The sequence below is a fragment of the Anopheles nili genome, chromosome 2 (assembly GCF_943737925.1).
Source record: "Anopheles nili chromosome 2, idAnoNiliSN_F5_01, whole genome shotgun sequence".
NCBI classification, from domain to species: Eukaryota; Metazoa; Arthropoda; class Insecta; order Diptera; family Culicidae; genus Anopheles; species Anopheles nili.
The window spans coordinates 62,829,052-62,856,403 of record NC_071291.1 but is presented as its reverse complement, the minus strand read 5'-3'; the positions used below and the strand labels follow the sequence as shown (position 1 = coordinate 62,856,403).

General features: G+C 47.1%; 3 protein-coding genes across 4 annotated transcripts; all 3 read left to right on the top strand.

Annotated features, from left to right (window-relative positions):
- The first annotated feature begins 694 nt into the window (after positions 1 to 694).
- LOC128721633 (uncharacterized) lies at positions 695 to 16,988 on the top strand. Its single transcript, XM_053815406.1, has 16 exons — positions 695 to 3,534; positions 3,611 to 3,903; positions 7,274 to 7,691; positions 9,019 to 9,360; positions 9,935 to 10,128; positions 10,196 to 10,449; positions 10,522 to 11,010; positions 11,101 to 11,472; positions 11,572 to 11,703; positions 11,792 to 11,950; positions 12,021 to 12,584; positions 14,389 to 14,594; positions 14,668 to 14,752; positions 14,833 to 15,232; positions 15,301 to 15,479; positions 15,569 to 16,988. The coding sequence occupies exons 1-16, from the start codon at positions 695 to 697 to the stop codon at positions 15,620 to 15,622; spliced, it is 6,981 nt and encodes a 2,326-aa protein (XP_053671381.1). The 3' UTR covers positions 15,623 to 16,988.
- Positions 16,989 to 17,944: 956 nt separating this feature from the next.
- On the top strand, positions 17,945 to 18,990 carry LOC128731902 (exosome complex component RRP4). Of its 2 annotated transcripts, none has more exons than XM_053825058.1 (3): positions 17,945 to 18,072; positions 18,154 to 18,674; positions 18,752 to 18,990. In XM_053825058.1, the coding sequence occupies exons 1-3, from the start codon at positions 17,945 to 17,947 to the stop codon at positions 18,988 to 18,990; spliced, it is 888 nt and encodes a 295-aa protein (XP_053681033.1). The 2 variants fall into 2 exon arrangements, with proteins under 2 accessions (XP_053681033.1, XP_053681032.1); XM_053825057.1 differs by having other exon boundaries at positions 18,749 to 18,990.
- A 512-nt stretch (positions 18,991 to 19,502) lies between these two features.
- Positions 19,503 to 21,993, top strand: LOC128720764 (BLOC-3 complex member HPS1). The gene is made up of 7 exons (XM_053814459.1): positions 19,503 to 19,625; positions 19,731 to 19,874; positions 20,174 to 20,286; positions 20,352 to 21,269; positions 21,369 to 21,483; positions 21,537 to 21,751; positions 21,816 to 21,993. The coding sequence occupies exons 1-7, from the start codon at positions 19,503 to 19,505 to the stop codon at positions 21,991 to 21,993; spliced, it is 1,806 nt and encodes a 601-aa protein (XP_053670434.1).
- The last annotated feature ends 5,359 nt before the right edge of the window (positions 21,994 to 27,352 follow it).

Here is a 27,352-nt window from a genome sequence, read left to right as displayed (position 1 = left end):
GATCGAATTCATGCCCCGCCACGTTCGCATCCAATGGCAAACAATTTCTCCTGGCAAGCTCTGGTGGCTGAAAGTGGGGTGGTTGTTATGAAAGTCTTTTCTGCCCTTGCTGGAGCGCTTTGGGCGATAGTAAAATTACTACTTGAAATTGCAGCGATTGTAACGATGTAAAATCGTCGATTTGTTGTCTCAATATCGAGCCGGTACTGCTAGCTTTCTTGCGAAGTTGGTACATACGACGGTATAGATAAACTACGTACGATATCTAAGTTCGCCGTGAGCATCAAACTGCTGCAGGTGACACGTTGCATGTTATCCAACGTGTACGAGTTCAGGGGCACGGGAGAATGCTTTTGGGACGATATCGCAACAGAATCCCGATAAGTTTTTAGTGTGATATGCTGTGCCGTCTGTTACAAGCATTGATATACTTCATTTGGGGAAAGGCATATATAAAAAAAGAAAAACAATTCCAATTAAACATTATCTTACAACTCCCATTATCGTTCTAATTAATTTGATTTTCTTTGCAGCTTTTTTTCAACCGTTTCACAAGCATGCGGCAGATGGTGAGGATTTAAAATTAAGCAACATCTCGCCTATTTCGCCGGCTTGCTACAAACATTTCTAGTTATCGGGCTCTAAGAAGCGCGATCGTTAGAAATCGCCTCCTACCGGAAGCTGGTGTCGAAACATGGCGGAACAGTTTTCGGCTTCGGCCGCTTTTACGAACATGAACAACAACACGGACGGCTGGGGTGACGATTGGGGCGACTGGAACGAAACGGCGCCCAGCACTACGATGGATTCAGCTGCACCAAAAGTGATGGGTCCAAATGGGCAACAACCTCCGACGAATCCTAACTTCCAGCAACAACACCCTCAACATCACCCACAGCCGATGAATCCAATGGCTGGCGGAAGTCAGTATCGGGACGGTATGGCCAACCGGGTAGATCAGCAAAATCACAACTATGTGCCGAATCATAGCGCCCCGCAGAGCGCACCTTGGTACCAGCAGTCGGGGTTCGTACCTAGCGGCCAACACCAGCATTACCCCACCCAAGGATACGCACCACAGACTTCCTACGGACAGCCGAATAGCTTTTTCACGGCCCCGTCGATGCAACCGGGCAGCACGCCTCAACGTCCTCCGTCGCATCCGGCTGCTTCGACTACGCCTCAGCTGGTACCGACCTTCAGCCAGGCGATATCTGACAGTTTCGACACGTCGGGAAACAACAGTTGGAACTGGTCCGTGCCAGACACGTCGAAGCAACCACAAAGCATGCCTACTGTGCCGGCGGATGCGATGTCGAAACCGAAACAACCTCAGCAACCTCCACCTCAGCAGCAACCATATGAAGACTTTCCACAACCGATAAACGTGGGTGGGTCCGTGGCAAATGCGCAGCTTCAGCGCCTGAAACAGGAGACGCTTTCACCGCAGTGGTCGATTGAGAGCCAGGTTTCATCCAGTGATCGCTCGCTGGAGAGCGATCCCATTGGAGATCAAAGAGGGACCTCTCAGCCGACCACGGCAATGCCTTCGGATGAAGACATCTCTAAGGGCGCGGCGGAGAACGCGGTCAACAATGTGGCAAGTGCTCACATGCCGCAATCATCGTACGGGAATGTTTCTTATCAAAAAGCGCCCGTTGGTGTGCCGGATAAACTCGACGAGGTGCTAGAAGCGTTGACTATTAAGCAGGAACCGTTGGACGTGGGTGGGAGAAGCCATGAGAACACCTACCGGGGTGAGCAATCGTTCCCTCCACCGCCACCATCCATTGCCGGAACCGCTGCTGCCGCAGGACCGATCGTGAATGAATCGTTATCGCAGGTTACGAAGTCCTCATCCACGACGCCTCCTTTACCGCCTCCTCCGGTGGATAATACGACGGTGGGACCGACAGTACCACCAGCAGGACCTCCGGTAGCAGCTGGAGCTTCCACTTCTGCACCACCACCGTTGGTCAGTGGTCCACCGCCGAAAGCGATGCAAATATCCTCCTCCAATCCTTTCAAACGTACCGCTGGTCGATCGCACGCTGCCACTCCGGGATTGGGCAATCAACCAACGGCTACGCCAGCGCCTCCTGCAAACGCAGGAGGACCCTTTTTCAATCAGTATCAGCAACCTCCACTCCGGCAATCTTGGGCGGCACAAGACGTCAACAGCGTTCAATCGCTTACACCAGAAAATCAGGAAATTCTGGTCGAAACGGTGCCACGAGAGCATGTACTGGAGAATCAGGAAATCGCACCCAACAACGATCGTAATCAATATCTCCAAACGGGCCACCTCTCGGAGGACGGGTACGGCGTGGAAGCTTCTTCAGGCAGTAGCGGTTCATCTCGAGCTCTTCAACGTTCAGCCGGTCCTGAACTCGGAGAGAATGCGAACGACTCCAACGATGGTCGACTTCCCCCGCCCGGGCTGTCGCGCTACGTACCGGGACAAAACGAACAGCAGCCGGAATCGATGGTACAACCAGGTGCCGGTCAAAGCTTTCCTGAGCCACCTCCCGGACTAGATCGTATGGTGCCCGGGATGGATCTTCAAAACGCATCGGATCTATCGCTCGAACGCCAGGCAGATGGCGAGGTATCGGACAATAGTTCAGCACCAATCATGCCGTCGGTGGTGTCGATAAATGCGAGGAATGATCATCTGCATCATCACCACAACCACGGACACGGACATCATCATCACGAGCGGGTCGATATGAGCGATCGGAATCTGTACCGCGTGCCGGGTGAGGATGACAATCACAACCATCACAACCAGCAGCAGCGAGTCGTACCGGGTGGTGGGTTGGAAAGTGACCGTCCAGCACCGGTGCCGGTTGCACCCGTACCGGTCATTGTTCCCGCAGCGGCAAGTTCTAGCGCCGCCGGTGTAGCGACTCTCGATATGCCCGAGGAACAGCGGGAGTTGGTAATGGATGGTGAAAATCCTGACGATCGGCGGGAGGAATCCTTGGTGGGTGGTAACGCTGATGCGGGACACATTGCGTCTGGTCCTGGTCCGATGGCATCCGGCATCTCTGCCGGTGGGATCGCTACTGTAGAAACGGAATCAAACGTGACAGCGGATACGTCCCGCATGGAACCCTCCAACACGTCGACGGCGGATGAGAGTGAAAAGGGTGGATTCTATCCGACCGGCGGCTCGAAGGGTGGACGCCGCGAGGACGACAACCTGCGTCGATCGAACAAAAGCAAAAGCTCCCGCGATCGGTATGATACGGAAGATTCAGAATACAGCGAGCGTGACCGGCGTCGACGGGAGCGCGAATCGAGCCACGGTGCGGCCGGTACCAGTGCAAGCGGTACGGGAATCGAACCCGGGTCACACCGACATGAGCGATCGCGGCATACGCGTGCATCGGCTGTTGGTCCGACGGGAGATCGGGAAAACGACAAACGAAGGGATAATGGGCGCGATCGTGACAAGAACCGGGAACGTGATCGAGACCACGATCGGGATCGCGATTACGATTATCGCGATCGGGATCGTGAACGAAATAGGTGAGCCGATAAAATCACTGTATAAGAAAAGTGTTTTTTGGGAAAACGCAAGACTGACTTTTCATTCTCGTTTCAGATACGATCGCGAACGGGAACGCTACGGACGCAGTAGCAAATACGACCGCGAGAGTCGCTACGAAACGGACGGCTCAAAATATGAAACCGAACGATCGACCCGGTACGACAAGGAGGACAAACGATATGGTCCCACGTCTCGGGATGACTACTACCGGAAAAGGGACGACCGGGGACCGATCGAGGATGGTCGCGCCGTCAGTGGCAGAGATCGTGATCGGGATCCCACGGATCGACGCCAGCGAAAGGAAAAGGAACGCTCCGATCGTTACCGAGGAGATGACCGTAGAAAAGGTAAGTTTTCGCAATGCAATAGTCTAAGAAATGGGATTCAGTTTTTTTGCCGTGTTTCGGACGGCTTCCTGTGTGCGAACCGTGAATATTTTTATAGCCTAATTTTCCTATTGATTGTGTATCATTCGTGGAATGTATTGGGGAAACTCGCTGGCAAATGATATGCTACATTAAGGATACGTTGTTGGTAGAGCTTCGGGAATTATTCTTTTTTTTTTGTACGAATTCAGTGCCTCAAAAACCGCTGATTTACTTTACACTGATTGTCTATTGCGGTGTGCTTGTATACCCAAAAAACATTCTGCTTACTTTGACCCAGCAATTGTGAATACATTTTTTTACTATGCTGATTATTCATGGTGAAAAGAAAGGTCCTAAAGTAGATCAAATATGAAACGTTCTAGTTTATTCGACGTGCGTCCTCTCGCAGCAATTGCGGGTCACTTTGAATTATAACTTAGCTGATCCTGTGCTAGGCAGAATCTCATGCCACCACGCTGCCCGCTCGGTGACACCCGTACCAGCCATAAGTTCCGTTTCCATGCGACCATAGATGTCTCCATCGGCTGCCCCTAACGGCGAGTTGAGAACAAAGTCGGGCGGTGCCAGTGCATCTATCATCGCAATTGCATCCCGTTTTATAGTCGGTAGCAGCTGCAGAATCGCATCTTGAACCAGTTGCAGGGCGTTGCTAGTGGCATATCCGGCGGCCAGAAGTGTGGCCATATGCTTTAAGAGCAGCGTCATTCCATACAACTGGGCAAGACGCTCGAGATAACTTCTTTCCGGGCTCGGTTCCATGTTCTCTATAAAATTATAGAATGCACTAAAAATGGTGCGCTGGAACGCGAAGAACAATCAATGTTAGAACATTACCTCCCCTTCAGTAGAAATGGACTCACCTCGCCAAATACGAGCGCCAGATCCTTCGCATAGAATATTTGTGTGCCGTTTCGGACGTCGAACTTGCTGTTGCCTTGTTGTAGTAAATGCTCGGACCGACGATATGTCTGCTCAAGTGTGTAAGCTGTGATCCAGTCCATAGTGGCGAGAATACCTTCAATCAAGCAGAAAAATAAGGAATCGAGGTGAATTTACGGTGTTAAAGTGTTTGCTGTTTTCCCGGACGTACCATGAAGGTCAACAACTTGATCCAGTGTCGTCCACTTGGCACGCTGTTGGATGATTTGTTCGTATTCTGCCAAAAACTTCATAGATCCGAGGGGCGACATAAGGGAGTAGGCTACATAGTCACCTTTCGCCCGGATGCTCACGAGTTGCTGTGAGGCCTGCTGCAGCAACACATTATTCTCACCCTCATACGTTACATTCGCATCGTTGTCAGCGCGTATGTCTGCCAATCCTGCCATCCTTAAATAACCGTGACCACCGCATGCTTCCCGACAATCCTGGATACCATCGCGAGCCGCCCAACTACAGATGGGCTTGATGGCGGACGCAATTATGTGCACTTCTAGCAGCAACTCGTTCGGAATTGGTCCCGCCTGAAGCATCATAATCTGCGCTTCGCTGGACACACGCGCGAACCAGCAGTTGAACAGCTTTAAAGCCACGCACGTGGCAAGGTGTGGCAACAATCGATGTTGCTGAGATTGATACTCCAAAATCGGTAGCTCTGGATCACCGTTCTTTGGACCGAACTGACATCTCGCTGCCGAGTAGCGAATGCCGATGGTAAGCGCCTTGGCCAACAGAGTCTGCGATACCGTACAGATGCTGACCCGTCCAAGCACCAGCGGGCCCATCGAAAGGGCGAACCTTTCAGTGGCACTTTCGAACACCGATTCGAACTCCCCGGTGTCCGGGTTGATGTCTCCGAACCGAGCAAGCAGATTGTGCCGTGGGATGCGATAGTTGCGGAAGAGAATAAACCCATTGTCTACGCCATTGAGACCTGCTTTCTCGCCAAGATCACCTACCAACAGTCCTGGGAAGGTACGTAACGTGTGGCGATCACGAATCGGTACCAAGAACCCGCTAACTCCGTGACACCGCCCATCGGAAGTGTACAGCTGCGCCCAAACAATCATGTGCGTGCAGCTTTTAGCAAGATTTCCTGCCCAACATTTGGCCGCCTCGAAGTCTGGCGTGTGAAGCACAAATTCTTCTCCGGCAGGATCGTACGTGGCACGTGTCCGTATACCTCGAGCGTTTGTACCGTGACTCACCTCGGTCAACCCAAACGAACCGGTAATTTCTCCCGTTTCAGTCTGCCCGATCACGTGCGCTAGTCGCTTGGTTTGGGAATCAAACATCCGGATCACGCCGGTGAACAACAGATAGTTGACGGTCAAGCGCACCAGCAGCGACATATCATACTCGGCGATGGTGGCGTAGTATACGGAAGCCAGATCCGGCCGCTCGAGGAAGGTTTCGTAGTCAAACAGGCGTTTGCTTTGCAGCATTTGCAACTGCACCATTGCCAGATGGCGGCGCTCATCCGTGTTTAGATCGCGCGTAGATCGGCCTCGTATGAAAGGTGCACCGGTGAGGAACAGTCGGTAGAGTCGGTGCTGCAGCTCGAGCCCGCGAGGATCGGTGAAAAGCATGCGGATCTTCCGCCAGTCAATAGTGGACCTTCTACGATAGTCTTCGATTGGACCATGCTTGGGAAAAGACCAAAAGAAGTGTTCATCCGGCAACAGTACATCTTCTGACGAGAGCGAACGCCTTAGAAAACGACAAGAAAAGATCCTCGTAAGGTACTTGACTTGGACTTGCCTTATAGGTAACAGGATTTGACACTAACCGATTGTTGCGCCTTGTTGCTAGCATCTTACACGCTTACCGCTGGAAAAAGGCAACTTGATCTTGCAATTATCTGTGGATTCCGTACGGTCTGGCTAGTAGCAGCTACAACAGTTCACTGACGTGGATATGAAAAGAGGCAACGTTGAAGTAATCGCACTGTGCCCGTATGGTCGTTTAAAATTTGATGAACCTGAAAGGCGACCTTCGGATACATTTATTATGTATTCAAGCAAGGTTTTTTTCACACTACTGCAATCGTTTGAGTCACTAGTCAAAGTGCAACTCGTTCGTCTCGTTCGTTCTGTGCCGTTGGTTAGCGGGGTGCTACGTCGGGTCATACATTTCGATCCTTTGTTTTTTGGGTGTTTTTTATGAAAATCGCAACTATTTTATGAAGCTTCTACATCGCACGGGAGTTATTATGTGTAGTATAGTTACACTTAGCATTAGGTAGAGACAAGTTTTAGATGAGTCTTATACATTTTGTATGTTAACGAATGAAATTTACTTCTATCCAATATCACATGCGTTTAAAAATACAAATAGTCAATAACGAGCTTTAATAACATATAAACTTTTATATATTTAATTTTTCTAGATGATCGCCACCGAGATGGTGACAAGCGTCGCGATCGTCATGATCGTCGTTATGATCAGGAGGATTATCGTGCAGGAAGTAGAAATGGAAACGATCGTGACCGTGGTCGTGAAAATCGCGATCGCGATGATCGAAAGGAAAAGGATCGCAAGTACATGGGTGCCGCTGGTGGTTACGGGATGACTAGCAGCAGTAGCGCGTACGGTCCTTCCAGTGGGTACTACGATCCGTACATCTACTACGCCCAGCATCAGCAGTATTACGAGCAGTTACGGCGCACCAACCCACAGGCGTACGCCGAGTTCTATCGCACATACTGTGCACAGATGCAGGCAAATCAGCTGCAGCGCGATCTGCTGGCCACGGATGGGCGCGAATCGGTTCATTCTGGGCGCAGTTCGGCAAACGATAAGGAACGGTAAGGTTATCATCAATATATGTATGTGTGTGTGGTTTGTGTGGCTTTTATTTTGTGTGATAAAATGTTGTCTGTTTTCCTCCGGTTGAAAAATAACGACGGTTGAAAAATGCGAAAAAAAATTCACGAATATTTCGAATAGTGATTCCTTGTCAATGGCTGATTATGAATTCAGCAATGTTGGATGTTTTAACTTCATCCAAAGTATGTATATATAAAACTATAAATGAAGTGTGCATTTGGCGTACGGTAATTAGTACATGTATTGAAGATTTATCATAGGAACAACCTGTGTATTCATTGTTTTCCCTTGGCTCAGTTACTTGAAGTTTTAGTCATGAAGGACAAAATTTATCAAAATGGTTAACAATGTGAGAATTGTGATTTTTTAAATATTATTTTCATCTTTTTGGTTTCTTGAGTGCGTGCAAATTGTGACATTGTGAATTTTTGGTTTGCCTATCATCATATTCACTTTAAAATGTATTGCATATGGTTTAACTAAACCGCTTTATTAATATGTTGGCCGTTTGTTAACACGGAAATTCACGTTGGAAGGAATGTGGATTGAATTAGTTTTACTTCTTTTTTCATTCTTCTTTCTTTCTGTTCTTTCATCAATCTATAACATTCCACGTTGTGTTGTTCATTGTTCATGTACTGTTCATTGTACCCGACGCATTTGCAATAGGGCTGATACCAACGAAGGTAGAATTGTGCGGTCCACATTAAGTGTAGATAAATTAATTACATCCTACACCTGGAAAAGAATGAAAAAATATTATAAACAGACAATTAATTTACTGCACTGATCGTATAGGCCATGAGCACCCGTTATTTACTAGAAGGCTTCATCAATTAGCATTCCATATCATCTCATCTTTCTTGGATTCATACTCATTCATAGAATGCACTGCCAGAACTATCTTCTGTTAGGTGCGTTTTCTAGCTTTTATCTGCCTGATAACGCTTCACTTTATAGGGGGTGATGCGTGCAATTTGGTTTTCGAACAATTTTATTCTTTGTAGCTTCTGTTAGGCGGTGGAAGAACTGCAATTCAATTACACATGATGTATATGTTTAGTGCAATTAGAAATGGACACGTTATTCGTAGCTCCATTTTGTACATTTCGGCATGTCCTGAGGCACAATAGTGTTGTGGCAATGTCCTGAATGAAAGAGAAAATCGTACTCCTTTCCGCAAAAAATAGAAAAACACACAATCACCGGAACCGGTAGCAATCCGTGTTCAAACGAACAGACAACGATAACGAAGCAATACGACGCGTGTGGGTACGTATTGTACCGCGTTCTATTCACCTGCAGGTTCAATCGGACCACCTCGTTCATGCATCCTCCCGGTTTGTACAACCCCGAGGAGTACCATCGTCATTTCAATAATCAATCGCTACCATCGGCGGCCGCCTCGGGCGGCGGTGGTGCTGCAGGTCCGGTATCCCTGCTTGACCAGAGCTACATGACCGACATGACCGGTCAACCGTCGTCACTGCCACCAATGTTCCATCATGTGCAAGCATACCAGCAGCATCAAACGCAGCACTCGCTCCTGCACCAACAGCAACAGCAGCAGCTCCACCAGCGTGCAAACACATCGCTGGCAATGGACCGAACGTACCATAGCGACGCGGGCGGATACTTTCAACCAAGGTGCTTTTCAACTTTATCATTTCATCCCTTATCGGTTTAGATTCGATCAGTTCTTCGTTTACGTCCTTCTTTATATCGTTCTTTTTTTTTATATCACTTATTTATTCGCGGGGAAAGCGCTATCCATTCATTCATGGTATTTTATGTTACATTTTCAAGTAGTTTTCGTTTTGCACACCCCTCTCATACGACGACTCTATTTGCATGAATGCATTAGCTTACGTTTTTTGTTTTGTTTTCGGGATTTGTTTTGTAGAGCATGAGTACCGTTTTGGTTGACATACATTACATCTCATACTACGGCTACCGAATAGAATAACCTAAGTATCGGTTTATCGACCCACATAGGCTTTAGTAGAAGTAATAGTGCATGTGCACAGCTTTTTTTCAGCTACGGTAGATTGATGTTGTGAAAGTCATTGTGAGTGGAAGGTATCTCTTGTCCAGTTGAAATAGCTCATGAACAGGAAAATGGACGAACGAATTGGTTATTGAAATTCAACAACGCCTAGGATGGTGGTTTCTGGTGGACTAACCATTTTTTTATTTGAAATTTCCACTGCGATGCTCTCAGACTCGACCAAACGGACGCGTCTGCAAAACCGGACACTGCTACCGAGCTGTCGATGATGGAACCGGAACGTTTAACTCCGCGCAAGTTTCCTGAAATTCACCCGATTGTGAACGTTTCCGCCGGGTTGCTCATATCGACAAAAAATCGCTTGACCATGAATGGGATGGCAGACACGGTGAAGATATATAGTCTAGGTAAGCTGGATTCGTTGATTAGTAAATCCCTTTGTGATTATTACACCCTTTTTATGTGCTCTTTTAGGATTAAACGATGCAAGTAGAAAACTGTTCCAAACCTACCCGGGACCGCTTGTCAAGGGAATAACGCATAAAAAGTCGGTCATAGAGTTTTGCGAAGAACAGCTTCGTCTAGGGCCACCCTACGGTGGTGCGCTTGCACTGATCAAATCACGGGGTAATTCTGTTAACAGCCTTCATTCATCCTCGCAAGGAGCCAACCGTAGTTCGTTTGCTTTGCTATGGAATTATATCATCCTCTTGCTACGGCAGAATGGCGTAAGTGTGTTGCACATCTGTACTGTATCGAGATATAGTTTTGTACTAATCGGTACCCCTACAATCTTACAGACATTTGTCGGTACAGATATTTCAGAGCTGTTGATGCGCAATAAGGATGAGTATCCGTTCGAAATGCTTACCGCAAACGCGATAAGGTCGCCTAACATTAGCGGCCGTAATTCGTCATTGTCGCAGGCAGAGCGTCCTCATCGCGAGGCAGATGCGCAACGTGATGGAGAGAGCGAGGATGCACTGGAACCATCGTTGGAGGGTGGTCAAGACTCCAAGGAGCTGATGTCGGAGTTGACCCCGAAGGTCCTTTCCGAGGTTGAGATTACCGATAAATTCCGCAACTATCTGCTTTACGGAAACATAAGCGAAGCCCTCGAGTGGGCCACCGAGCATAACCTCTGGGGTCACGCACTGTTCCTTGCGTCGAAGGTGGACTCGCGGCAGCACGCGAACGTAATGATGAAGTTCGCCAACAAACTGACGTTTAACGATCCGCTGCAAACATTGTATCAACTGTTCAGCGGCAGAACCCCGGCATCAGTTACGGTATGGTTTGAGAAGAATCGAACATTGGTCCTTTTCTTGTTAAAATAATATGTTTAACATGATTTTTTTGTTCTTCTATTTATTCGGCAGAGCGTTTTGGATGAAAAGTGGGGCGATTGGCGTCCGCATCTGGCAATGCTGATGTCTAACAGTTCCGCCAAACCGGAGCTCATTAAAAAATCTATCACCACGCTCGGCGACACATTGCTGAACCGTGGCGATCTGTATGCCGCACATTTTTGCTACCTCTTGTCCGATGTGGCCTTCGGTCGGTTTGCTGATGTAAAGCCAGACGTCGTCGGTGGCGGAAACAGTGCAACCGTGCGCCTGGTGTTGCTGGGTGCTGCGCATCACCAGCGCAGTTTCCGCGAGCTATCGACGAACGAGTCGATTATGATGACTGAAATTTATGAGTACGCTCGTTCGCTGAACGAGGATCGCTACACGATTAAGGAATTGCAGGTATGGTTTGAAGGACAAAAATGCGCCGTAAACGGCAGAGAAAAGTCGGGCATAAGTAAACTGTCACACATGTATTTTACACATAATTTTTTGTTACAGCGATACAAATATTTGTTGGCGTGTCGTATGCTTGACCAGGGAATGCAGCTTAAGTGTCTGCTCTACATGGAACAAATAGCCGAGCAAATACAGTACGATCCCTATCAGTTCGATGGGGAATTTGTGCGCAAGGTATGGTGAAAATGATGTTGCTGGTGTATCCCAGCAGAAATTTATAAAATATGTTTTTTAATTTAAAAAATTTACGCAATTTTACCAGATATTCACTCTTGGCGATCGACTGAAATATTACGATCCTGTGATGGAGAAAGCACTTGATGAGTCCGTGGACAATACCGGGCGGGGCAATATCTACGCTAATGTAGAAGATCCTCAGTGGTTGAAGCGGCTAAACGAAATCCTGGTCAGCGTTAGCAGCGTAAGTACTTGTGAAGCTAAGGCTTTACCTTCCGAATCATACGACGAATGAACCCGCCTTACGTTTTCAGTCATCGGTTGGCATTGCGAGCTACAATAACGGCAGCGACGGCCAGATGTCGTATGACTACAGCAGCTACGGATACGGAGGAACTGATCAAACGCAAGCTGTGGGTCGTGATGCTGATCAGCAACCCGCCGTTTCTGAATCTTATCCTACCGAGACGAAAGACATTAACGAGCAGTTTAACGAAATCAACCAGCAGCTTGGTCAGCTCAATCTGCAGTACAGTGATCAGCAGCAACAGCAACCGCAGCAACAGCAGCAATATCAGATGTCACAGCAGAATGCTCCTTCGTACGAATCGAATACGGTCCCAAGTTATGATCAGGGTTACGAATCGATCAACCAACAGTCGTTGATGGACCCACATGCTGACCATGCATCTACGCAGCTACAAGAAGGCAATAATTTTGAACAACAGCAGCAGCAGTTTAGTCAGTATAACAGCTACGATCAGCATCAGCAACCGGCCGGAGCGGGCATTTTCACACCTGCCCCTCCAAGCATCGACACAACGGGTGCAATGCCGACCTACGATGGAGGATACTGGGGCGCTGCTGAAAATAGTGAGGTGAATAGATTTTAATCTTTCCATTAGGAAAAAGATTCTGTTTCGTTACCGGTAGCAGTACATTTTTAAATGAAAGCAGGATTCTTTCGGTTTGAGTTTAGTAAATAAGGTTTTGCTTTACTTTCCACGATGGAAATATGAGAAGCAAATTTTAATTTAGTACCCAAACCGTAGCAACTTTGTCGTTATTGAGTTGAGCTTAAGCATTTTGCTTTTGCATTAGCCCCTCTTTGGTTTTTATGAGAGTGTATTCCACACATCATCGCACTTACACACAAACACACACAACTGTGTAAACGCTTACTTCCTCCTTACGAAACGGAATGCAGCTACGATCACAGGATCCTGCATGGCAACAACAGCAACAACAGTCGCAGCAACCTCATCACCATCATCATCATCATCATCACCATCATCACCAGCAGGAGGATGAGAATGAGGCGGACGAGGAAGATGAAGATGATCATCAGCCATGCGATCGAAGTTCGTCGTCGCCTTCTCCGCCCGTTAGCGGAACGCGTCCCGATACCGTGTCCCAAGCACACCACACACGCCAGGATCTGCCTGGTGTCGGTGGCGAAAGTGTGGCCTTCGATTACCACCACACAACCCATCTGCAGCGGGATGCGTGCGTAAGTAGCGTTGTTGTGAGCGATCGCATTGACAAAGGCAACCGCAGTGGCACTAGCTCGCCGCTCTCAGAAACGTTTCGTGGTGACTATTGTGCTAACAACAGTGATGTGAAGCATGTGCAAAAATACCACCTGCAGCAACACCACCTGCAGCAACACCACCAGCAGCAGCAGCATATGAATCGGCAACAGGCTGTTCCTGTGAAGCACGTGCAGTTTGAGGGACTGATGAAGTCTGGTGGGATAGTACAGGAGCAGGGTTCGGGTCAGCTCGTGCGAAAGCTTCGAAAGAAACGCCGCAAACAACCGGCACCGGGAAGCGCTGGCAGGGATGGCCAAATTCTACCGGTTAGTCATACGTTCGCGGACCGACAGGGTTCCTCGATGAAGTTATCGAAGGCATATCTCTTTACGGCACGCCACCGTCGAGATGGTTTCCTTGTTAACCGAGATGTGGTGTACAATGGGACCTATCCCATCGATATGCCGTTCTGTAGCCGTTTCAAGGATTACAATTACAGTGGCGAAAGTTCCGATCCGGGAGTGGCCGGTGCGACACGGAGCGATGGATCGAACAGTGACAACCGGGCGGATGATAAGAGCACTATCGATGAGGGAATCCGTAACTACTTTGAGGGCACGGACTTCGGTAGTCTGCGGCGCAGACGCTCGGTTACGAATCAACACGGGCGTGCTGTGCTAACGTACGCGATCGACGAACCATTTTAGACTGTTTTGTTAGAACTGTCGTTTTCTGTTAACAAGTGCACTAACGTTTTATAGCCAGGTAGCCCGTTGTAGTAAATGAAGTTTCTTAGGAAGGCTCCATCGTACAACATCGACGACGGGAAGTGGCGCGAAGTGTTTGTGTGCTTCGTCATGTGCGCGAGTCCTTGCTTCCATCTAATCCTGATTGCCTTCAGTGTGTACTAGCAAAAAAAATGTTTTAAATAATTTGATCTTGATTTTTATGTGATTCAGTTTCAGTTTGGCTTTAATTTCGCATAACTCTTCGTTCGTTGTTTTGCTGTTGGCATTGCTCCCGTTTAATTTTTATGCATTTTTTTGATACATAAAATAGTTTGTAGAACATGCTCCCTATGTTAGGTGGTAAACCTTTATCTATGTTGCTCATTAACGGTGTTTCCATGCTTATTACAACTGTTCGGCAGGCACCAAAACCAACGATCTCAATGCCCAATTCCGTCTCGAAGCGGCCCGGTTTCGGCGATGATACGGACGATGACCAGCGTACCAGGGGACCACAGGTCGTGCCCGGACAGGCGCAGCAACCGTCAACCGCTGCCCAACAGAAAAAGGCACCGGCCGCAAAGGATGCGAAGCCAGCACCCGGCGGAGCTGGTGGCGGTGCTCAAGGGTAATGCATGAAGCGGCGAATGATCAGGATAACAGGGTCACCGGTTTGATGTGTGTTTTCTTCTCATTTAAAGGTCGGGATGGTTCGGAGGAATCTGGAATAAGTTTTCCCTGAAGCCGAAGAACCAGATGATATTGCCTGATGATAAGAATCCAAAGGTAACAGGAGATCTTTTGGCTAGTGTTTCTATGACACCGAGCTAACACTGTTTTATAACCATTATAACTATGCTCAATAGATTGTCTGGGATGAAGTTTCGAAACGTTGGGTGAACACGGACGAAAATGAAGCAGAAGTAGAGGCCTACAAACCACCGCCCAAAATGGCAGATCTCGTACCGGCTGCAATGGCATCAGCTAATGGTCCCACATCGATGGGAGGTCCTCCAGGAACAGTTGGTTTATCGGCAGGACCCATACAGCAACCGCAGCCTATTAGCACACCGACGGCACCTTTTCAACAAACGCCCAACGTGATGGGTGACAGTGGCAATATGCAAATGCCGTCGGTCCACCCGATGGGCAACGCTAATGTCCAACAAACAAATGCTTCTTCCAACCCCGTTGCAAACCCGGCAGGCGAACCAACGAAAGTTCCTACGCTGCAGTCGAACATGTACAAAATGCAACGTAACCGAAGTAAGTGGTCTTATTTGGGAGTAGGTTCAGGCAAAGGACTAATTATATTTTCCATTGAACCCGCACAGCATTGAAAAGATCGTACGTTGACGTGTTCAATCCATCTGGTGCTGCTCCGAGCCGTCCGGGGGATGCTCCAATATTGGCTCCGGCCGTACCCACAATGCCGAGTGCCCCGGGTGGCTTCCTTGTGCCTGGAAATACTCCCAGCGCGACGGAAGCACCGCAGACAAACGAAATCACTGAGGTAATGTAATGTTGAGGATTGATTGTTACCGCTCAGGATGTTCCTTTTTCTAACGGTGCGAATTGTGTGGGTTTTTTTTTTCATTTCAGGGAATGCCTCAATTTTACAATCCAAATCAGTTCGGTGGCGGCTATCAACAGTAATTTAGAAGCAACAAAAAACACCTGAAGGAAACCGAATGCCACGGGGCGATCTACTTCGGATGGTCTCAGGTTTACCACGGATTAGGTTTGCTAACACGAAAGTATCAGTCGCATTCACAGTTACAGTTTAGTAGTGTGCATCCTTTCCCTCGCCCAGACTTTATTTTCCGTGTATTTTGAATGTCTTTGGTTTGCGTCGTCTTGGCTTCCGGTTCTTGGCGCGTGTATTTCGTTAGTTTCTTGAATTTTATGTTTAACCTCTTATCTGTACATGGCATGCGAACGAATTGTCCGGAAGGAAACAAACTTATGGCATCTATCTATCGGTGAAAAGCATATCTCCCTAATCGAATGGAACGTGCCGTTTCGAGATGATCGCATGAATTATGTCACGATCGGAATTGGAATGTTGCAATTTGGGCACTCAATTATGTTTGCGGGACGCTGCAGCATATTTTGGTGTCCTTTTACTGTTGTGCAAGTCGTGGTTTTTATGTGCAACAAAAATGGACCGAATGAACAACACAACGATGCCACACGTGGAACGCGATAAAAGTTGATTCCTGGCTTGGTGTTTGTGATGTTTTTTTTTATTTTAATAGTATTTAAGTTAAGAAAGTCGATAACGGCGAATTGATGATCGACCGTGTGAACCTGATGGTATGTTAAACCTGTTAAATTGTTTTATAAAAATACGTTACTCTTCGTTCCATGTAATCAAATCAACAAAAAAAACTATTCTACTTGGCTAAGAGCCTCTGGTGCGGTGAAATAATAGAGAAGACATCCTTAGTGAGAATTATGTTTCATTGTTTATTTTTTATTTGTTGACGGGTAGAACGAGAAAGGATTCCTATGTATATGTTAGTTATGTAAATGAAAACATGTTTTTGTATTGAATCAATTGCGAAAAAGGATATTACACGGCTGAACAGCTCGAACGTCGTGCGCAGTAGTATGAGAATGGTACGGGTTGTTCGTACAACGGCACGCGGCCCAGCATAGAAAAAGGAAATATTGAGTTGTTGTGATATTCGTATCTTTTATAGGGTTTTTTTTATCTTCCGTTTTAAAAAAATGCCCTTTGCTTTCCCTGCACCTTTTCATGTGCTTTTTGTTCATATGCTTCGGTAGTCAACCCTACTAATTTCGTTTCTAAGTGAATGATGAAAAGACACACAAACACTCCCGATACTCACCGGAACGGTCTATGATGAAAAATTCAGGAGCTATACATTTATGATGCGTTGGGCTGTACTCCCCGCTTGCCGTGGCTGATAAATCAGGAAATAATCAAGGAAAATGAATACAACCATTACAAAGCATAGACGGGATATATAATGTATGATGTATTTAGCCAATTGCCGAGAGAATAAATTACATTAATAATATTAAGGCGGTCGCGTGATTGCTTGTTGCAGCATTTACTGGCGATACTGTGCATTACGGTGGCTCATGATGGATTCCCATAGAAGATTTTATTGGAGAATCCAAAGACGGCTTGCTTTTGGAGTGTGTTAAGTTTAAGAATGCTGCCCATGTCCTGGATCAGCTTGTTCGTTTTTCGCTTAAAGGATGCTACAATCATAGCCACCTCCCGAACTTGTTTGTCATCGACCAAGGCAGCGATGCGATCCAACTGCTGTTCGATCGTTGCAAGCCGCTCTTGATGTTCATAGAGCGTTGCGAAAGTTTCTTTGGATAGTGAGCTCGGTGGCATAAAGGAGATCCTTTCACGTAGCAACTCACCAACCATTTCAACGTAACTTTCGAGTCGATCGAGTTGGGCAGCGATATCACTTGGGGCCGCGGACACTTTGTTCAAACCATGCAGTATGCCGTGCTCTAGCAAAGCTAACCGTTCCAGGGATTCCTTGTAGGCAAGCACCGTCCGGTCGTATACCTCTACATCCGAATCGATGTCCTTCAGGATGCTGTACCGGGTTCGCTGTAGCTCCTCAGTTGCTGTTAACGCGACCAGTTCGTCTGCCAGCTGCATGGAGTCAGCAATCAGGAGTTGCATTTCTTCATCGCAATCGTCCATTTCTAAAGACATGTTTTGGTGAGATTTATATGACTCTCTTTGCACACTAATAATATATGTTCCCGGTAAACAGGCAAAGTTGCGTGATTTTCGTTATTTTGAGTTTTGACAGCAGATGAACGTAATAACAGCATGCTGTCATTGCCGGTGGTGGAGCGAAACATATGTCAAATGGTGACAACATGCGGTAGTTTCTTGGTTAACAAAATAGGAGTAGTTTGAAGGTAGAATACGCAGAGTTTCATGATATTCAAAAGGTGCATTTAGAAAGAACGAGCATGTCTTCGCACGTTACCATACGCCTAGCCTCAGACCGAGTGGAAATCCCGTTGATAACTGATGAAGGAAAGAATCAACGGTTGTTTACACCCGGTGAAGTCGTCACAGAACAACAAGGCTTTATGCGGTAGGAAGTCACTTATCCAATCCCTGTTCGTAACCTTACAAATAATACTTTGTTATAAATTGGTTTTCTATCTTACTGTAGTGGTCATGGAACATACATGGAAGATGATATGATCAAATCTTCCGTAGCGGGTGTGATGGTGCAGGTTAACAAGCTCATCACGGTTAAGGCGTTGAAAGGTCGGTACGTAGGGGAGATCGGTGACGTTGTTGTGGCGCGGGTAACCGAGGTTCAAGAGAAGCGCTGGAAGGTCGACACAAACTCCCGGTTGGATTCGGTGCTGCTGCTGTCGTCTGTGAACCTGCCCGGTGGTGAATTACGGCGACGAGGTGCGGAAGATGAAAAACAGATGCGAAAATATCTACAGGAAGGAGATTTGATATCTGCCGAAGTACAAAACGTCCACTCCGATGGAGTGCTATCGTTGCACACACGAAGTTTGAAGTACGGTAAACTGTCCCAGGGAATTTTGGTGAAGGTGTTTCCTTCGCTTATCCAACGCCGCAAAACGCATTTCCACAATTTATCATGTGGCGCTTCAATCATTCTGGGCAACAATGGTTTTATTTGGATAGCACCGATCACCAATAGTGAAGGTGGAGGTAATGTTTATTGAGGTACCGATGAACAATGGGGCGCGTTACTAATACTATCATTTTTATTTTCAAATTTCCAGAAGGAGGAGGTTTCACACAAAACCTGGAAGATGTAGTTAGCAAAGAGGACCGAAAAACGATTGCTCGTTTGAAGAACTGCATCCTGGCACTCGCCCACTGTAAGATGATGTTGTACGATACTAGCATACTGTACGCATATGAGGAATCCTTGAAATATGATGTTTCGGAGCTGCTCCATCAGGAATGTATGACTGATGTAGCTTTCTTGACTCAGCATCGCTTACGGGTGCAAGAAGTATAAGGTAATGGTGAAACTATGAAAAGATCGTTCAAATTTCTATCTATGAAATATAAGGTACTTTACATATAACGGTAACATTTTTCTAACATTTCTTCTTAAGTATAAAATTTTGGTGAATGGTTCGAATTGTCGGTTAACGAATATTATTGTGCTGTAAATTCAAGTTATAGAATTGAGAAACGTCATTACCGCTGATTTCATGTTCATTTTCTTTTTTTTTTCCTGAGAAGTGTTCATTCGCCGGATGAATGTTTACGAATGCGCACGAAAGCGAACAAGGAAAGAGAGCGAGAAAACAATACTAACAAACTCTCTTCCAGGTGTCTCTCTCGCTTGCACTGATAATCGTAAACTGATACCGCGCCTGTACGTCAGGCGCAAGGTTTTCGGCTTGAAACCCCTCAACCAGAAGCTGTTCGTCTTTGTGCGAAAGAAAAACACGAGCAAAAGCCGTCCCAGTGTCCTTAAAATCATTTATTTGCCGTGCTGCTACAGCCTAGCGAAGGTTAGCAATGGAAGGGATACTAGTGTTTGATCAGACGAACGATTTAATCTACCACAACTTCAACGAAGGGATGCGAGAAAAGATGTCGAAACAGGCGTTCGATTTGGGTCTGCTGGAGGAGGAATCCGCGGTAAATTAATGACATTAAAGTGCTTCGATGGCTCGAAATTCGGTACCTCATATTCATAGTCCTGTTGTGCTATATTCGTTATCCTTTTTTTTTTGTTTGTTACAGTGTCCCACCCAGGAGCTCAACTCGAACGTCTTGATACAAATCTTCAGCCCGCTGCTAGCATCACAACGTATCATGATGTGCCAGTTCGACAATGCGTACACCTCGATTCAGATGGAAAATAACCTGAACGTTGTCTTCGAAGAGGTTCGTAAGAAACCCCTCAAATGCATCGGCTGGTTGGCGTTTTCTCACGCTATAAACAGGAGCTAGAACCTGAATCGGGCTTCATGATTAAGCGACACAAGATCTACTTCTGGTAGTTTTTTTGCAGTTTAATTACACGTCGAGATAAAACCGCGACATTTTTATTTATTTTATCACACAAAAAGATAAAAGAAGATGTGTCTCGGACAGTTTGAATTGGGCATGAAAATAAGTTGTACTTTATTTTATACATAAAGTTACAGATGTTTTCCAAAATTTTAATTTAAACTTTCCTTCAGTTTTTAGGCTACGTTTTTTTGGAGATCAGCACTAAAGAAGTAGGTCTGGTGAAACGCGAACTGGGAGCATTTATCGCATTCATCAAGTATATTTGTGGGCCAAATATTTTCTCGTAAGTATGACCTACTATCAAGTCAAATAACCCTTTGCATTCATTGCATGCTTTACTTTTTTAAGAATCAAAAATGATACTGCCAAAGTGGAGTATCTTTCCGAACTGGTCGGTACCTACCGAGCGATGTACGCTGTAAACCAGGGAGTCCTGATGGAGGCCATCGAACAACTGCTGGTCAACGCGGATGTAAAGAATACTGTGGTATCTGCCCTTCAGGCTGCAACTGATCGGCTCAAGCAAGATCCACACTCGCAACGGTCGCATTCACTGTTGTTCGCCGGTAGCAAATTCCTCGCACGGTACAGCACCCGGCAAGCGCAGGAGTTGGCCGCTGTCGATATGTTTTTTCTTAACTTATTATGCCAAATGCACCACCGGCGTGGCCAGCGTCGTCGCATCGAGTCGCAGATTGTGTTTTTTCAGGGAAATGTTCACCAGTCGTTCGCCGGTTGCGTTCCGCACATAGTGCACGTAGTGCATCTGTTCGAGCACGTGTCGCTGGTGCTGGTGATCGAGCATGCCCACACAGCCCTGGCCAGCCACCTTTACGACGTGTTTTTTGCCTTGCACAAACTGCAGAACCTGCAGCTGCAGTTCGATCTGGACAATCTGCGTGGTGCGTTCGATGCACTCGATACCTACGTGAAACACACGCACGACGCACTGAAGAAGGTCAAATCGAACAACGTCGAAGTGGACGAGAGCATCCGCTCGTTTACAGTAAAGTGGGAAACACTACGAAAAAAGTACAGCGACTACTTCAAGACGTCCGATAATGGGTTGATCGTGAAGATCGAATCCAACATGCCGATGTTCGTGGAGTCGGTGAAGGACCTGTTCCGGTTGCTGTGTGCGGGGTGCTCTACGCTCGAGCATGGGCTGCAGCGTGTCACGGATATTGCCGACGTCGCGGAGGACACGCTAAACGAGGTGTTTCTGTTCCTGCATGCGAAATCGCAAAAAAACTTCACCATGGGATCATATCCTTTTCAAAAAGGCGTGTTTTTGCAGCTGCTGTGTAATTTTTGCACGTCCGCAAGGACACATTTTCCTTAACTAATTTTCTCCTTTGTCAGCACGTATATGGAGGAGTTCCCAGGGATGGTACACTTCATGCATATTGACAGGCACAATGGACGGCTTGTGGCACCGTCGCTGGATGATCATGATCCAACAGACATTCTGAAGGATAGAGTAAGCAACAATCACGTTTACATTGGCACTAGCTAATGAGCGGCTTCTTGTAGGTTTGGTCCATGGTCGATTTTTCTCGCACCTACCTGGATAAAGGCTACATGTCGATGATCTGGAAAGATGTCACGTTTAGCTACGCATACTTCCTGTGGTTTGAGGACGAACATGGCGCTACCTTGAAGCCGAACGAGCCCCCGAGTCATGGAGCTGTGTTGCCTGCAACGAAGCCTTCGTTGATAGCGGGCATCTTGGCCGGAGACTACTACCAGTATGTTACATAATCATTAGTACTATCATCTATCTTCCACGCTAATGATCATTCCGCTCCACAGGCGCCTCATAGAGACGTGTTTCCCAAGGACACAGGCGAACAAGGTCCGCTGCTATGAACTGTTCCTCGTGCATCTCGGGCTCGTTACGTCGACCATCGTATTGGAGCATTGCCGTCGGTTGGCTGTTACCATTACCGACCTGACGGGGTGCATTGGGAACCCGATTGATCTTCTCTAAGTACGCAGAGTCTTCCACACCGTTCCAGTACGAGAGAACTTACTGCATGGCGCGATGTACTCAAAAGGCTTTTCGAAGCGTGGAGCATGTTGGACAAATGTATGTAATCTTTTTTTTTTATTTTACATCTAAATGTAAAATTTTAATATGATTTTTATTGCGTCAATTTGGAATCGGTGTCAGAAGGAAGACAGATTTCTTTTTCGGTTATTTTGGGTTTCGAAAGGAACATGCTTCATTTACATGTTTACGCTTTGCATGCGTTTTTCTGCATTATTGCAGGTGCATTCTAGCATCCAACCGATCGACGTCAAACTGTTTTGTTCAACGTCTTCCACGGCTCCTATGCACTCTAGCGCTGTTTTACATCAACTGCGGAGATATTTCCGCTGCAACCGATTTACATACGCGACGCAAGCAAGCTCTAAAGCGTCCCGTCTTAGTGCAGCTAATACCGTGCCATTCGGTGGCCGCATGCAATGTTTATTTATTAGAAAAGTGCCGCCCAGCGGTTCTACTCACTATTACCACCATCACCACCGCCACCTCCACCTTCTTTGAACCTAGTATTTACCAAATTGATCGTACTTTTACTGCAACCACCCTCCCCACCCAACCCGGCTAGTGTTAGTGATATCGTTCACGGTTTCGCTGGCCGTTTCGCGATCCCGTGCTCGTGTCGGTGCATTCGCGGTGCATCGCCACTGAAAAGCGCCACCGAATCTGTACAAGGTACATTATTTACCTTCCCCAAATATCCTGTATCCTCCTTTTTCCCCTTTCTTGCATTGAAAGTTGCTTAGAAAGTAGTGACCGTGTAGAAATTACATTAACAAATAATACTACATCATACGCGAAGATCTTGTAGTCAGTTTTGTCACTCAATATGTTTACATATCACATGCAACTTTCTGCTTTAGGATAGGGTTGTTTAGGCAATTTATGTGAAAAAGCTGATTAAAAAAACTTGCAAATTACCATACGTGCGCGTGAATAGAATGACGAATGTCTTCAACAAAATAAGAGAACTCAGACTCGTAGGTAAAACAAGAGCAATAGGCATTCTTGTTACATTCGGTCTTATCAGGCGAATTAGACAAATGGTTTCAATGCAAACCCCTATGGTTTGATCTCACGTTGAGAAGGTCAGTTTAACCAAACGATGCTACCCTTGCAAGAGCTCATTTGAATGCAACGTATTGCAGCGCTTAATACGTGTGATTAGTGTTGATAAGAGCTAATTGCACCGGTCGAGTGGCGAATTGCTGGCGCTGTTTGTTCCCGCCGGCTGGTAATCGTTCTATGAATCCCACACTACGCAAAAACCCTGGGGCCCCTGACGCGTCCCGACGGCGAAGGCCACACGTAAGACGTCCTTTCGCGCTGGCAAATGTCATTTGGGTTGTGCATTCCGGTGCACTTTGGTTTGGTGCAAAGCTGGCCTGTTTTATGCGAGCTGTTGATCGGAGCGCGCGCGCAGAATGAGAGGCAATTACAGTAATAATAATCGTTATTGATAGCGATACTGTTTGTGGTGTTGGCGAACGGGGATGAGTTCGAAGCCACTTCCGCCCGTGCCATGACACGTGCGCGGATCGTGAAATGAAGCGCATTTGCAAACGCATGCCACACTGGACTGGGTTGGTTTTTTTGTCTATTCATAGCGCGAGGGTATTAAACTAAATGAAGGAATCATTTTTAAATTGTATCTGTTTTTAAAAGAACATCAGCGACAAATTTATTTCACATCAGTGCATCACTGTGGGGATTGTTTTTATTAGGTGGAATGGTGTTTAAAGCAACGTTCGTATTTGTTAAGCAATTTTTATGTTCATGTTGTTCCCGTAAACGACAAGACGCACAATATCTTACATCAGCACTTTACAAAGGATGCTTTTTTTTTAAATACACCCCAAGCTGGCTCGTTGACATTATTTGCTACTTTGTGTACCTATCGTTGTCGATTTGAATCCCAAATGAGGATGGAAACATTCGTCACATGTATGCAAACGCTGACTAACTCCATCTGTGCCAGTATAATGGATATAATCAACAGTGGTGCTATTGTTGGCGCTGATATGATCACAGACCCAACTCAGAAACCCAGCCAATTCCGGTCAACCATCTTGTCACCGCATCCTTACGTTTGCACACCAATTCCCGCCGATAAACAAGACCCATCGGATTGGTCACCGACTGCGGGATGTTTTCGGAAGAGCGAAACACGATCGAAACGATCGCACAGATCGTGACAGAAGTGGGTGCAACCGTCAATTTGTTCGTTTACCAACATTCACCCACCGGGTGGCACCGCCAACTATCACCACCACCACCACTGGGATGGGTTGGGATATCAGCACGCGAAAGGCCGGTGAAGTGGTGGAATCTTTTTTTAACGATCGCGGCCACTACCGTTTTGCTCGTGTGCCTCGGCCAGTGTCGAGCAGATCGTCAGTCGTCATTTTGGTTGCGATCGCTGGTGCGGGTTTTTTTCCGATAGCTGTCAAGCATTAACGGGGATCGGGCGAGAAGGGCTGTCCGTGTCCGGTTCGAAGGACTTTGGGCTGTATCCTGTGCGGGTCACTCTCGTGGGTTTCGCGTCTCTTATCACGTTCCGTGAGTTGGTCCTGACGATCGACAGCTTGGTGAACACGCGAGTAAACTAGGCTCACGAATGATTGTGTAACGTGCCGTGTCCTTGAGGAAGTGATCGTTGCCGTGTCTAAACAGGCGCTTGTTCTAGCGGTACCCTTCGGCGTACACTTTCGGTGTGTTTCTGGTGGCGTAATCGCGCAAGTGAAGATCGCCCACTGTTCGGTGTCGTTGGTGTAAAACTCCATTGCGTAATCCTGTTCGGTTTGTGTGCATGTGTGTGTGTGTGCGTGTGTTGCCAGCGAGGAAATCCATCCCCGGTTTGGAGAGTCGTTGCGCCTCCGGTTCACCCCCTTTTGCTTACAATTACATTGGGGGAGCTTCTCAATGTCAGAGAGATAGTGCTTTTTATGTAACCAGCCAGCCTGCCAAACGCCGCCATTTGTGCGCTGCCCTCCCTCGTCACTCTCTTGCACCTTGCACGTTGCACACTAGAACGTGCCCCCTCGTCGTCGTCGGTTTTGACAAAACTTACAAACTCTCAGCAGCAATCGAAGCGATCGTGGTTTGCGAATTGAGACGTGCAACCGCGTTTTGAGAGGTCCTTTAGATCCGTCGACGTGCGGCGTTCGGGGAAATCAAAACCCGAAAGTTGGGCGAATCAAGGGTTGTCCTTTTTTTTGCTGTTTTGCTTTTGGAAAGCGTCCGAGCGAGCGACCAGGGGGTGGTGAGTGTGTAAAAATAGCCCTTCGTGCCACCTACGCCTCCGACGACGTTTGGTAGGGTGCGATCGCGACGGTGCTGGTGTGTGGGAGGATAAGTGTGCAGGATTACATAACACGCCCTTAGCCCTGTGCATCGGCGGATCGGTTGACGGGGAGACGATCGTGAATCAGCAAGGATCCACCGCGACTGTCTGCGTGTGTGCCCTCCAGCTCTCAGCAGCTGCAGCAGAAGAAGTGCATCGGACGCGTCGCCTCAACCCCCGGTCAAGGTCGTTTGACGCCAACGATGGAAATACCCGAGGAGGTAAGTTTTTCCTGGTCTCATATTTTCATATTTCCCAAGGGCATAGATTGGCAATCAATTTCGTGAACCTCTGGGCAACCATCGAAGGAACATAAATGGGCTTATCACACTGCACAATAAATTCCACCCAATGGGCGTTGTAAAAGCATCCGGGAGGACGGTGAATACCAGTATCGTATCTTATCATTTCCGTTCCTGGCCCCCTCCACCCGTTTGATAATGCAAGAAAAGGGCTTTATCGGCGGAAATAATGTCACCGATGAGTGACAGGTTATCATAATGAGTGAGGACTCTGAGACGAGTCAACGGTTCGAAATAAGCCCATAACTGTGAATAGGGAAGGACCTTTTGGGAGGGATTCACGTTGCATCGTTCCATCGTGCTTTTTTATCACAATATAGCTGCTCATATTATTTCAAATTCATACAACAAAAATTACTCAAAATTAACCTCTGATTAGATAAACTGCTACGTGGAGTGATCGTAAACCAGTGCCTCCTTTGATTGGTACTGAACTTTAGGCTATCGGATCAATGGCTGCTGGGTTAAAAAAAACCGTTGCACACAGATAAGCAAACCATATAAAATGGTTTCAAGCCAAGGAAATAAACCAATTAGGCAGCAATTATCGATCTCCGGGGGTCTCCCGATAACGTACGTTTTGCGAAAATATTGATTAAAACAACAACAAAAACTGGCGAAAGATTAAATTCTGTACAGCTCGATGGCTGGTGCAAAGAATTGCCACATTGCCGTGGGTGATTTCATCATGAAATTGTTTTACTGAAACTAGAAATGAATGTGCTAGGAATGTGGTTAATTTGGAGTCCTCTACGAGGTTTTACTGTCATGTTTATGAACGTTTGTTTTACATTAACACTGCGTAGTAAATTGGCAAATTGGGTAAACAAAAATGATGCCAATTTTCTCCGTTCTGATTCAACCGTTTCGGGTTCACCAAAAAAGCATGCGCACGCGCCATGTCCTCGTGCTTAGGGAAAAAGTGAAATTACTCCATCGGCAGCACCCTTTCGTATAGCGCCTGGAATGCACATTTGCAACAAGCTGATGCAATTTTTCAATGACTGATGCCGGTGCTGTTCGGTGGAGTATTCCGGAGAGCTGGGGTGGGGGTGGGGGCTTGGCAAAGCGATCGAACTGTCGAGGAGACGGACAGAAGGGAAGAAATGGGAAAGAAGTAGAATCACCCAAAGGCGAATGAGTCGACTCCCCTTTACGACCAACAAAACGCAGCGGGGATTTTTATTTTATTTTAAGCGTGTGCTTTCCGTGCACCACCCCACGTGACGTCAGCTGCTCTCCCTTCTCCGCCCACCCTCCTCCCCCTTTCCCATTAGGGTTTGGAACGGTGTTTCACCACCCCCCGGAGCTGGCTTTGGAGGTGTGTCCCGTCTGCTGCGCCGGCGCAAAGCCGCTGCCGTCGCCGCCGTCGTTGCACTTGACGATACTGGGCTTGTGTATGTGTGGCCCCTTTTTTGTGCAACAGAGAAGGGGAGGGGGATGATTGGGTGTTCTACGTCGGAAAAGTCACCCCCGTTCACTCGCACACGTGGTGTGGGGGTGGATCTGAAAACGGCTTCCCTGGCGAGATGGCGACGGAAAGTTACAGCCTGTAGCCACGGGGCGGACCGGTTTTTGAGTGCCGGATAAAATTCGCTGTCAAAATTGTTAACCAATTCTCCGCTCGTATTCTAAACGAAATGCTCACGTATTGTGA

Coding starts and splice junctions, on each gene's coding strand:
- LOC128721633 (XM_053815406.1), top strand. CDS start 695: ATGGCGGAACAGTTTTCGGCTTCGGCCGCTTTTACGAACATGAACAAC. Junction 3,904..7,273: donor AGGAGATGACCGTAGAAAAG/GTAAGTTTTCGC, acceptor TAATTTTTCTAG/ATGATCGCCACCGAGATGGT. Junction 11,473..11,571: donor ACACGATTAAGGAATTGCAG/GTATGGTTTGAA, acceptor TTTTTGTTACAG/CGATACAAATATTTGTTGGC.
- LOC128731902 (XM_053825057.1), top strand. CDS start 17,945: ATGTCTTCGCACGTTACCATACGCCTAGCCTCAGACCGAGTGGAAATC. Junction 18,073..18,153: donor GAACAACAAGGCTTTATGCG/GTAGGAAGTCAC, acceptor ATCTTACTGTAG/TGGTCATGGAACATACATGG. Junction 18,675..18,748: donor CACCAATAGTGAAGGTGGAG/GTAATGTTTATT, acceptor TCAAATTTCCAG/AAGGAGGAGGTTTCACACAA.
- LOC128720764 (XM_053814459.1), top strand. CDS start 19,503: ATGGAAGGGATACTAGTGTTTGATCAGACGAACGATTTAATCTACCAC. Junction 19,626..19,730: donor TGCTGGAGGAGGAATCCGCG/GTAAATTAATGA, acceptor TGTTTGTTACAG/TGTCCCACCCAGGAGCTCAA. Junction 21,752..21,815: donor TTGGCCGGAGACTACTACCA/GTATGTTACATA, acceptor TCCGCTCCACAG/GCGCCTCATAGAGACGTGTT.